At 38.8% G+C, this 13,002-nt stretch overlaps 1 protein-coding gene across 2 annotated transcripts in view; it reads left to right on the top strand.

Moving 5' to 3' along the window:
- Positions 1-13,002, top strand: part of LOC117307062 (protein DENND6A-like) — a 34,901-nt gene that overhangs the window by 1,857 nt on the left and 20,042 nt on the right. The window contains exons 2-4 of one of the 2 annotated variants that reach the window (XM_033791711.1): positions 1,196-1,234; positions 4,428-4,470; positions 8,741-8,850. In XM_033791711.1, coding sequence (XP_033647602.1) covers positions 1,196-1,234; positions 4,428-4,470; positions 8,741-8,850 — 192 coding nt within the window. The remainder of the gene's footprint in view (positions 1-1,195; positions 1,235-4,427; positions 4,471-8,740; positions 8,851-13,002) is intronic. The other variant, XM_033791712.1, reaches the window with a different exon arrangement.

Genomic DNA, 13,002 nt, shown 5'->3' with positions numbered 1-13,002 from the left:
ATAAGCATCGAATCTTCTACAGCTATGCCATGCTCGCATTGGACTTTTGGGTTGGGTATAAAAGTAATGTACTAGCCCCGTAAGTTCTGTTTGCACTTGGATTAGTTTGTGTCCGGTAACTTACCAGGGGCCTTTCTGAAACCTCGGATTGGGCTTAGGCTCAGAGCACTGCGTACGCAGTGAAAACGCTCTATGCTTTTAACCTGAATTTTCAGAGCAGCTTGTATTGCACGCGGTGGTTGGTTTATCAGCAGACCTTTTAGAAGTCATGTGACAGTATTTGTCACATTGGGCTTCTTGTCCTTGTTAACATTGTTATGTTACAGCAGCTCAGATCGACATGTTAAGTTTACAGCGCCGTAGCGGTAACTTACCAGCCAGGCAAGGTACCGGCTGTTTGCACTTGGACAGTATCGATAATGTAACCATTTGCGGCAGTAAGTTTTAACCATTTTAAGTCCAATGCGAACGCGGCTTAAGAGGACTTTCTGATATGGACGGGTGCCCTTACTACTGCGTCATCACTGTGCAGCGTAGATTTTGTGAGAGAACGTTAGGTACCAAGGTTTGTGACAATTGAAACATTGCAGATTTGGTGGTGGGACAAATCCTATCACATTCCAGGCATTGCGGAACTAGACCATGGCTACACCAACATCTGGGATCGCCTTGCACCTGTGCCAAATTTGAACTACATTACACAGTGTAGTAGGTTTTTATTCATGAGCTACGATCAGGGCAGCTAAGAATGCAGTTCTAATAAAAAAAAACTGTATTAAGTGCACAGTTGCTATGAAATACAAAGTACTTATTAGTTGGTTATTAGTTTTCTTGAATGCCTGTAAGTACTGGGGTCAATTTCACAAAGAGTTAGGACTAGTCCTAGGAGATATTACAAACTTAAGGCTTGTCGTAAGTTAAGACGAGTAACTCATCATATCGCCAGATAAGAATAAGACTAGTCTTAAAACTCTTTGTGAAATCCAGTACTGGGTAAGTGTACAGTTGTTTTGTATTTTTGCACTACAACAAAAAAGTACAATGTGTTCTATTGATTTTGTGTGTGTGTTAACTTCACCCATGTCAGCATGGCTGATTAACTTTAACAAAATAAGAGACAATCAGTGAAAATGTGCAGTCCTTTTAATCCTTTTCAATTCTCATAACTACTCTTATTTCTCTCATTCTTTAACAGTTTGTGTATCCCAACCATGTGAAGCTCTCAGAAAAAGAGGTACGTTGAAGATTTCCACATTGTCATTTTACTTCATGAATGTCTGCTCATTGCCAAATTGCCACTGTAGTGCCAAAATTGTGACAAAATGGTGACAACTTAGGAGTTTGTTTGCAATAACACAGACAGTCAATCAAAAGCTTTGCAAGGACATTGAGTTCAAGAAAAATGAGTTGAAGCAGTGTCGCATCAGGATCAGATTCAGGAATCCAACAATACCAGGAGCCCATTCATGACCCGCTAGGATTAATCCTATCTTGAGTTAGGACGATTAACTCATCCGAACTTACATGTAGGATGGGTTCAATTCGCCCTAACATCTTCAAATATGGAACTAAACTCATCCTAAATCTTAAGATTAATCTTAAGGTAGCAAGACTTAGGTGAAATCAACAAATGTTGAGTATAGATGATAATATAAACAAATAAAACTTGGACCTAGGGTAGTAGCTATAAACATTGCAAGTTTGCCAAATTAGATTCCCAAGCAAACCCACCCACAATTTGATGTGTTATTATTTATTTATTTATTTTAAAACTTTTGCAATGATGAAAACTGTGCACATTTCAGCTGTTTACTTTTATGAGATTCGTTTTTTGTGGAAATAATTATTCAAAATGTAAAAATTGTCTGTCTGACCAGTGTACTCTTGCCTGCCAGCAATGCCCTGGAATGTACAATCTTTTGTATACAAAGATTACCTGGTCTAGTATTCTTCAAAGCTGATGAAGAGAGTTCCAAACAGTTGTAAATGTCAGGTCACAAGTCTTGTTATTGCTGCTTTGATTCAATGTACTCTTTGGGTTTCATGGAACATTTGATATGTATTCATGCTAATGCGTGTGTTTGTGATTTGTGGTGTGACTTATGACTTGTATTTTTTAACCTTGGCCCTGGGCCCAATTTTGTATTGGCAATTGTGCTTCTAAACAGATTTCTGCTCATTAGCAAAAATAAATAGGTAACCAATCACAAACAAGTACATGGGAGGGGATACAACCTGGGCCCAATTTCATAGAGCTGCTTAGCAAAAAAATTTGCTAAGCATGAAATGTCTTCCTTGATAAAAACAGGATTGACAACCAAGTTTCCATTTGTTGCATATTTCTTGTTAATGGTATTCAGCTGTTGTTTGCTTATTCTGAAAATCACAAGGAAATTTGGTCGTTTATCCTGTTTTTATAAAGGAAGAAATTTCATGCTAAGCAAATACTTGTGCTAAGCAGCTCTATAAAATTGGGCCCTGATGATCAGACAGGTTCAATTTCTGTTTGAGTACAGTTTATTTTGCAACACGTACGTGCCTTATAAAAAGTGGGATTTTATGATACATGTATCTTAAAAAAAATGTTCACATGAACACAACCAATAAACATGATAAATTACATGTATGTACGGCCATGTACATGTACATGTACCAATGACTGCAGGCGCGTGTACTTAATCAGCTGTACCTGTAATGACTTAATGGTTTAAAACCAGTACCCCAGGATAGAATAATATTAACTACTAGAGAGATGTTATCACTGATCAGCATGGGACCATTCAAGGGATAGTCAGGTGTATTAACGTTAATTGGACTCTGATGTTTTTATTAGTATTGATGAATGTTGGGCATTGATTATAGTGTCTAGTGTGGATTTGTTATTGTTTAACAAGGTCAGATCTCTATGGTCTGATGTTGTATATTGTATCGTCTCCCATCAGACTGTACACAATGATCTAGGCCCAAAAGCTGTTCAAAGGCAGAAAATTTCATTGTGACATCAAAACTAGGGAAAAATTGTTGGGGGCATGAGGGGATGTGTTTTATTTTCTAGGGCAGCACTTCTTGCTAAATTAAAATTGTAGTTTCCATTTGCATTTCCCTTTTCTCATTTCTCTTACTATTTTTTAAGAAAGAAAGATGTATACCTGATGTGAGTGTAAAAACAAGTACAATGTCTGCGAGTAAAAATTATGAAAAGGAGTTTTGATGACACAAATTTGCACTGAACAATTGGCAACAGTTGCCCTGTGCTCTACTCCTTCCAAACATTCACATTATAAACATACATCCAATTCGCTTCACTGAAAGCATTCGCAGGAAGTATGAACCGAGCTTGCTTTGTAGACAAATCCAGCAGCCAGCATTTTCATTCCTTCCTCCATCATAATATTCTGGGAGAGTAAAAAACAACAAAAATGTGTTGTTTTTACCCAGGCAGCTTGGGTTAGTTCAATCCCCCTCTGGTAGCACTGTATTCTAACTTACTGTATACTTGGTGGTTGATAGCAATTTGTGGCTGAATCTTCGGTCCCTGGGGGGACTGGTTCAGAGAAGATTATAATCTAGAGAGACTTTCATAGTCGTTCAATTTCCTGTACTGGGAATGCTGTAATGCACATTACATGTAGGCCTACATGCTAGAGCAGCAACATTAATTAACAAGGCTATCAATAAATTACACTTTGAAGGTTAGAGTTGTAGATTGGTTTTGGCTAACACATGCTGGGTCATAGAGATCAAATTATTAAGAAAGATACTATAAAAGTCACCTGTGAAAGTTTCAGATGAATACGATGACATTTTGGCATTTAGGGCTACATTCTAAAAGTGTCAACGGTTTTAAAGTTTTCAATTTTATCATTTGTGATATCCCACTTGAAAAACATGCACTGGTCGGAAAAGGTAATTAATGGCATTGAAAGTGAAGGCAACCCTTATAATTAGTCATGATATAAGGGTAGTGTCTTGTTCAAATTCATGTCTTAAACCTGGTTTATACTTCCTGCAAACGCGAAAGTGATACAAAATTTTGACGCCACACAAATTCGCGACAAATAATTTGGACGATAAGAGTTGAAATGTGCTCAACTCTTGCATTCACAGAAAGTATGAACTGGGCTTAAACATATAGTAGGTTTTTTCAGATTTAATTTGTTGTGTGAAAAATTACTCTCTTTAAAACTAGATAATTTCAAAGGGTGTCAATTCAGACATTGCTTTATAATATTTAAAGCTCCTTAGTGCTCTTTACCAAGTAAGTTTTTATGGTCATTAATATTTGGAGTAATAACCGAAGGTACATAATGTATCCTCCTTTCTTGAACATGTTTAAGCATGAGGCTCCATTACATAGGTTTATTTGCTTAAATCAAATGAGAATATAAAACCAAATGAGACTTAAAAAACTTCTTTTCCTTTTTCAGAAAATGAATGTGTGCTACCTCTCCTTTCCAGATTCTAATTCAGGTTTGTGATTTCTTCTAACTAATGACTGTTTTTATTAATCCCATTATCCCTGCACCTACTGCACCTACATGTACAGGTAGTTCTTAAACCCTGTCACCTTTCAGTGATTTATTAGGATTCTTTCTCACTCTAACAAAATACAATTGAATACCATGGTAACTCAAAACCAAAACTGTTGGACTCGGATTATTACATATTTTTCTTTCCTAAGATGATTCTATTTTAATTGTTAACTTTGTACATATCAGATTGTTTGTATATAGGCTGTATGAATATTTCTTATTGTTTTTTTTGGTATCCTTTCCTGTAATTGGCGGCTCGTCCGCTGTTGGTTTGGTCAATAAATATATAAATATATATATATATTTTGTGATAAATGCCTGATCCCATGTAAAGCATAATTCGTTTAGTAGCCTAGTTGTCCTCAGTCCTCAATCGAGATTAAGAATTGTTTAAAGCGCCATACTCAGTACCTTCTTGAGTCTTGTGAAAAATTCATCTGTGGCGTATTCTGTCTGAGCGGTTCCAAGCTCTGGGCCCAATTTCATGGCTTTGCTTATCACTGAATTCTGGGCTGTCGATCACCATTCTCCCCTTATGTGCAAGTGCCAAATTTGTGCGCTAGCTGTGTAAGCGTAGAATGCCTCAATGTGGAGTACTCACTAGCAGGAGCCAAAGTTCCCCACTAACCCATGAAATATGCTTGACATATGTGACCCACTAGGTGAAAATGAGTTGGATGTCGCCCAATGCATTATTGAGTAATGGACAGTTAAATGTTTTTTTTTGTTTTTTTTACAATTTAAGATTTATATTTGCATGGTAAACCTTTAGAACCCTTTTTGGGGGGCAATAAAGCTATGAATACAACAATTTTGTGATCATACCTTACTTTAGTCTAATTTGTATCCTTTTGCGCGAAATGGTAGTTTAAAACATCACTTTCCTTGTAATTTGTTTTTAACAAAAAATGATATACTGGCTAATTTCAAATGGAGTACCTCAGCAATGCGATATACACCACAAAGCTTAGACATACCAAATAACTGCTGCTGGTGTGTTCTTTCCAGCCATGCATATAAATCAATTTTTTTAATTTTCAACATCTGACTCATTTTCACAGAGCAAGTCACATACATAAGCAGAGCATTCGCTGCTTCCGCAAGCGCTAATTCTTTGCTTACGGTAAGCAGGACCATGAAATAAGGCCCAGGTGTTGTCAGCATCAGAGTGTGGCTTTGAATTCTGGTCATAACACTTAAGCGCTTGAGCAAGGCACTTTAACCATAAAGGCCAAGTCACACTGCAGCAATAACTAAAACGATAACAATAACAATGCATGAAGAACGCATTCTATTGGTTAAATTGCTCCACGCAGAATACGCCCACGTTTACACAACCAATAGAGGGCGTGAATTTTTAACGTTCTCATTTTTGTTCTCGTTTTTTGAGGCCTGTGTGACCAGGCCTTAATTGTTTTGTAAACAGTTAGGAAGGTAGTGCATTCTGCTCTACCAGCCAGGGACCTAGTGGATTGATACCACTGCCTACATCCTGATGGACTGTGAAGGGGGTATAACCCGGTTTCAGCCCCAGGAGCAGGTGGCAACGTGTCCCTGGTGCGGTTGGCTTGGGTTGATATGGCCAAATCAGTTTAGTGTATGCCTCACCTCCAAGTGACTGTCTAGCCTTGTGGTGTTTCGATATCTCATTAAAAAGTATTGTTTATCCCTAGTATAAGTTAAACAACTTTAAATCATCAGCCATGCAAATTAGCCAACCCCTGTTCAATTGAATTCTTTTTGTTTTTTTCTTGATTTTACAGAAATTTTCTGAAAAACACTGCATACTTGGCAGGTTTTTTTCTAATGTAATGTAAAGTTGCATCATTGTGTGAACCCCATTGTACATGAGTCATACATTTAGCATTACCAGACACATGGTAATGTTTTTAGCATGTATTGTGACTCTATCCCAGACCAACGCACAAATCTCATTGCGCCACATGGGACTGTTTTGTACTGATCCTCTTGCGCTTGTGATTTGCTCAAAAGACACCAAAATTGAGTTCCTACGTCTTATTGCACCAACATGAAGAGTATATCGTTGATTTTTAAGCAGATTGCATTCATTAAGGCTTTAGATTTTGAACTCTATGAGAGAATGAGATAGTCAATTAACTCAAGCATTCTGTCAATACGAAAGAAATCTTATTTCAAAGTGATAAGATGCTGAACAGGCATTGATGAAAACCCACTTAAGAGAGTGAATTAACTCAAGCATTCTGTCAATAATAAACTCAAGCATTCTGTCAATAATAAAGAAATCTTATTTCAAAGTGATAAGATGCTGAACAGGCATTGATGCATTCTGTCAAGAATAAAGAAATCTTATTTCAAAGTGATAAGATGCTGAACAGGCATTGATGAAAACCCACTTAAGAGAGTGAATTAACTCAAGCATTCTGTCAAGAATAAAGAAATCTTATTTCAAAGTGATAAGATGCTGAACAGGCATTGATGAAAACCCACTTAGATGTAGATGACATTCTGAAGTAGTCTCATGAAATACTCGTAACACTCATTCTGAAGGCTCTGTTGACAAATCATGCATGGAAATGTAGATTGCCAGACAGCTCCATCAGGAGCAGTTTGCTCTGCGTCACTTGGTACATTACTATGAACATTACTATGAGTGTTCTGCTTCACTTGCAAACTAAAAGAGCATTGTGATTAAATAGGGTAGTGGGTGGTTGCTCTTTACGTTTTGCAATTGGATTTGAATCAGTGTATTCATTATATTTTTGAATTTTTGATATGTATGATGCCTTTTTGTCTTTTTGAACAGTCCCCTTTTTGTGGATTGGTTTAATGTTGATGTTTTTTGTTTTTTTTTACTCCATTTTCACAGATTTGTTATTTTTTATGCAACTGTTAGGATACACCAAGTGAGAATACTGGCCTTTGGCAATTACCCAATTTTAAACTTTTAATGCATTTAGAGATGAATTATACTTGCATGGTAGTAGCGAAAACTAGGTTACAACAAGGTATTTTTTCCGACCCCCCCTTATGAGTAAAGCATTGTTTTCAGTCCTTAACAGGAATAATAAAAAATAATAAAAAAAGTCCTTCAAAAGCCTGATTTTTTTCATTTATGGCTTGTAAGACACTGAATACTTGTAGATTGAGGTACTAACTGGACACAATACTCATCCCAAACTGGGGTCACGAGTCAGTGAGCAGGTTGTTAATTCACAACTCTGGCAATGGTTGGATTAGGAGGCTTGCATTCCTACCTCCTACATGGTTCAAACAATGGAGCAGATTCAATACTAAGTCGCCATTCATCAATTCATGTGAAATCTTCAGAATAAATACTGATCCATTGAGTTTTTATAAGTGCTTGATTGATGTGCATTTTTAGCAGAAAAAAACCACCACAACTGAAAACTTAAATATTTGCGCAATCAATATTTTTTGCAATCAGCAAATTTGACCTGGTACCCTGCATTAGCAAAGAACCATCCAGCATTACACCGGTGGTTACCAATGAAACCAAGATTCCATTTGTTAAAAAAACTTTGCTAAACAAGAACAGCAAGTTCAAATCTCAGAATTTGTGTCAGTCATGTGAAATGTAAATTGACTTGTCTTTCAAACTGAATTAACTAAATTAAAGCAGTTTTATTAGCCCAATGTTGTGATTGTTTGTGCGGTACATGCACACACGGTGCTCACGAAATCCACTGTATTGCATCAACCTTAATATTATGTCATGCACTCTGTGCAAAGTGCGGTGATCGTATATAAGTAAAAGGGCTAGTCCGGCGGACCTTGTATTAAGGAGAGTCGACTGTACTTGGTTCTTTAACAAGCATTACATTACTCACAGGACCATGGCGTAATGTCCCATCCGAAGGAGAAAAAAAACCTATTATTATGGAAAAGTTACATGAAAAATGCAATGACCGGGATCTGAACCCACTCTTTGACAACGCCTAAAAGTTGAGTTCAGTGCACCTAGACCGCTTGAACAAGACTACTCTGTTTTCGAGGTTCAAGTTACAGTTACACGTACGGACTTATTGTTCGTATTTAGTTTAAACAAGCTCAGTTCTGTTTTAGACTGTCGGGTCATGTATGAAGTTACAACATCATTTGCTCATAATCTGCGCTAGGAGTGTCAAGTTGACAGATATGGCGCGTTAGAAATAGTCATTGTTTATTCATTTTATTTCACAAGTTATTTGTTTTTAAATCTTGTACAGGTTGTATGGGGGACACCCAGTTCAACTTCCGCATCCGTCAGTGCCATAGTAGACCACACCCTTATCATAGTCGCAAGACCTATGATATGAATAGCCCTGTTACACTACAGGTGAGGACTAAACTACATGCAAATAAAACCACCATCTCCACTTTTCATTTAGGTTATTTATTTTTCATCAGACACACAGTTCATATGATTTGATACGGGGCCTGAAGGGTAGGGGGATGGGATGTGCCTCCCACTAATTTCCAGTGCACCCCTGGTAAGGTAGTGTCAAGGAAGACAAGATTTCTGTCTTCATTGAGTCATTGCATGTTGTTTAGAAGGGTTTTAGCATTTTTCAGAATGCGGAGTGGTTGATTTTCTAGGTCTGTTTTGTACTTACAGTGAACAAGTTTTAAATGCCAAGGAAGACAAATTTTGTATTTCATTTGATTCTTGCATTGTGTGTTGTGAAATGGCATGGTCTACATTTCACCTCGTGATCATTTATTTTGTGACAATGTATTCACATCCAATAATTGTGTCAACTAAAAATGGGTGTTTTGAACCAATATTTTAAACCTGTACCACCCATACAACAAAGCTATTGTACACTTAGCTAGGTATACTCCATCATGTGTTAATACACTTGATTAAGTTTAGCCGCCTGCTATGTACAAATGTAATTCCACTATTCAATATCAGACTTTCAACAGCTCACTCAAATCTCACCTCTATACAAGAGCTTACAGTTCGGTGCAATGATGGTAGGAATATGGCACCATATAAATGTTCTAATTGATTGATTGATTGATCCTGTGGGGTATTGATTCAGCCTGCAATGATACTTTGTGGGGAATGCATTCGTGGACATGTTTATAAGGTGTTATAGTGACACAGTTAAAGATTCAAGCTCTGGTGTTTCTGATTGATTGATTGATTGATCCTGTGGGGTATTGATTCAGCCTGCAATGATACTTTGTGGGGAATGCATGCGTGGACATGTTTATAAGGTGTTATAGTGGCACAGTTAAAGATTCAAGCTCTGGTGTTTCTGATTGATTGATTGATTGATCCTGTGGGGTATTGATTCAGCCTGCAATGATACTTTGTTGGGAATGCATTCGTGGACATGTTTATAAGGTGTTATAGTGGCACAGTTAAAGATTCAAGCTCTGGTGTTTCTGATTGATTGATTGATTGATCCTGTGGGGTATTGATTCAGCCTGCAATGATACTTTGTGGGGAATGCATTCGTGGACATGTTTATAAGGTGTTATATAGTGGCACAGTTAAAGATTCAAGCTCTGGTTTTTCTGATTGATTGATTGATTGATCCTGTGGGGTATTGATTCAGCCTGCAATGATACTTTGTGGGGAATGCATTCGTGGACATGTTTATAAGGTGTTATAGTGGCACAGTTAAAGATTCAAGCTCTGGTGTTTCTGATTGATTGATTGATTGATCCTGTGGGGTATTGATTCAGCCTGCAATGATACTTTGTGGGGAATGCATTCGTGGACATGTTTATAAGGTGTTATATAGTGGCACAGTTAAAGATTCAAGCTCTGGTGTTTCTGATTGATTGTTTGATTGATCCTGTGGGGTATTGATTCAGCCTGCAATGATACTTTGTGGGGAATGCATTCGTGGACATGTTTATAAGGTGTTATATAGTGGCACAGTTAAAGATTCAAGCTCTGGTGTTTCTGATTGATTGATTGATTGATCCTGTGGGGTATTGATTCAGCCTGCAATGATACTTTGTTGGGAATGCATTCGTGGACATGTTTATAAGGTGTTATAGTGGCACAGTTAAAGATTCAAGCTCTGGTGTTTCTGATTGATTGATTGATTGATTGATCCTGTGGGGTATTGATTCAGCCTGCAATGATACTTTGTGGGGAATGCATTCGTGGACATGTTTATAAGGTGTTATAGTGACACAGTTAAAGATTCAAGCTCTGGTGTTTCTGATTGATTGATTGATTGATCCTGTGGGGTATTGATTCAGCCTGCAATGATACTTTGTTGGGAATGCATTCGTGGACATGTTTATAAGGTGTTATAGTGACACAGTTAAAGATTCAAGCTCTGGTGTTTCTGATCAGCTGAGTGTGGGTTTCCAGTCCCAGTCGTGATCCCTGTGTACCACGCATAAGAGTGGTTTGAATCTAAATTTGATTACCATATTTCATTCTTTCTACTTAAGTAAACTTTCCCCATGAATAATCCTCTGAACTGCACCCGAACTGTGCAAGATGTTTGTACAGTTTTCTTGTGTCAACAATTGCCCCCCCCCCTCCCTGCTCTAGCAAGGCAGTTAATCTTATTTCTTCCAAACACATTTTCCTTCCAACATTCAAACATTGAGCTAAAGGTAAGTTCAAGACTTATCTAAAGATAAGTTCAAGTTTTAGGGTGGCACGGTTGGCTTGTGCGTAAAGCGCTCGCCTCTCACCAAGGTGACCCCGGTTCGATTCCCGGTCGGGGCCATATGTGAGTTGAGTTGTGCGTTGGTTCTCTGCTGTGCTACGAGGGTTTTCCAGACTATTCGGTTTTCATCCCTCAGAAAAAATCAAACACTTTCGATCTTGGCTGTGCTCCGTGGTCATAATGGGTTGATGTGGCTGGCAGCTAAATGCGCCCTTGCATGCCTGCTTCTCGAACACGTTGTAGCCGCGTCCTTCGCAATTCAGCTCTTAGCTGCGAGTAAGGATGATTAGCCCCCCAAATTATTATTGTTATTAGAAGACAGTGTGTTGTGACACCTGCATCTTAACCCCTTAAAAAATGTGGTCGGGAATCCCGTTGGGATACTGATCGGGATCCTGACCTATCCCACCGGGATATTTTGTCGGGATCCCGACCTATCCCGTCGGGATCCCGATGGGATAGGTCGGGATCCAGACAAAATATCCCGACGGGATAGGTCGGGATCCCGGTCATTATCCCGACGTATCCCGACGGGATACTGATCGGCATCCCGATGAGATTGGTCGGGATCCCGACCTATCCTGTCGGGATCCCGACAAAATATCCCGACGGGATAGGTCGGGATCCCGGTCAGTATCCAGACGTATCCCGACGGGATACTGATTGGGAGACCGTCGGGATACGTCGAGATAATGACTGGGATCCTGACCTATCCCGTCGGGATATTTTGTTGGGATCCCGACCTATCCCATCGGGATCCCGACCGGATAGGTCGGGATCCCGACACAATATCCCGACGGGATACTGATCGGGATCCCGATGGGATTGGTCGGGATCCCACGGGATCCCAACGTATCCCACCGGGATATCTGGCAACTCATTGGGATATGGTTAATATCCACCTGTGAGAAAGCTGAAATAAGAACTGGGAAAAAAAAATAGGTTTTTATACATTTACTATTTGATTGTCATCTTTTACACACTGTTCAAACAATATTCTCATCATTATGTGCAAACTGCATCCTATATGACAAAAAAAAATTAATCATCTCGTTTACGTATACAGTTGCTGAATTCCACACTGGAATCACAAGCTGGAATCATCTTCCTTGAATACCACTGTTTTGTGAGCATAATAGTCTATGTCTTCCTGACCAGACGTGTGTATTGATAGAGTTGCGACATAGAGGGACCAGTTTTCTTGGTCACATGGTTGCCATTTGGTTGCTGAACGCCATTTTCGGTCCAAATGCAGCACAACCCAACGCGCAGTCTAGATTACGTTGAAAAGAAGAGGAAAAGAAAGATCAAGGAGCTCTTCTAGTTTTGAAAGTTAACACTAATTCAAGTGAAGTCACTGCACTAGTTTGACTTCAAGCTCCTCAGGGAGTTTGTATTTGTTGTTCTTCACCGCTCGAATCTTGACATTCAGCTTCAGTACAATCCTGTCCCAACTCTTCTTCTCCTCATCAAATGGCAATTGGAATATCTTGAAAATGTGTGCTGAAATAGAATCGCAAAGTCATAAAAATTTATTATTAAACAATTGTGTTTGCATGCAGCTAGCGTTCCCAAATTTCACATTCGAAAGATCAGCACACCTTGTGACAGTCATGACAGTCTAATGGCCTTTATAACATTTGACAATAACATCAGGCGAAGAGAAACAAAATGAGGGTTGTTCCCACAGCCTTTGACTTTGAAAATCCTGTTTTTCCTCCCGCAAACAAACCACGGCCGACATAAGCTATCCCGATGTATCACAACAATGCCGATCGGGATCCCAACTTGCCCCAACTCATCCCGCCTTCGGTCGGGATTTTGACAAAAATTCCGTCGCC

The sequence above is a fragment of the Asterias rubens genome, chromosome 2, assembly GCF_902459465.1.
Source record: "Asterias rubens chromosome 2, eAstRub1.3, whole genome shotgun sequence".
In the NCBI taxonomy this organism is placed as follows: Eukaryota; Metazoa; Echinodermata; class Asteroidea; order Forcipulatida; family Asteriidae; genus Asterias; species Asterias rubens.
Note: the sequence above shows the minus strand (reverse complement) of the source record. Positions and strands in the feature narration are given on the sequence as shown.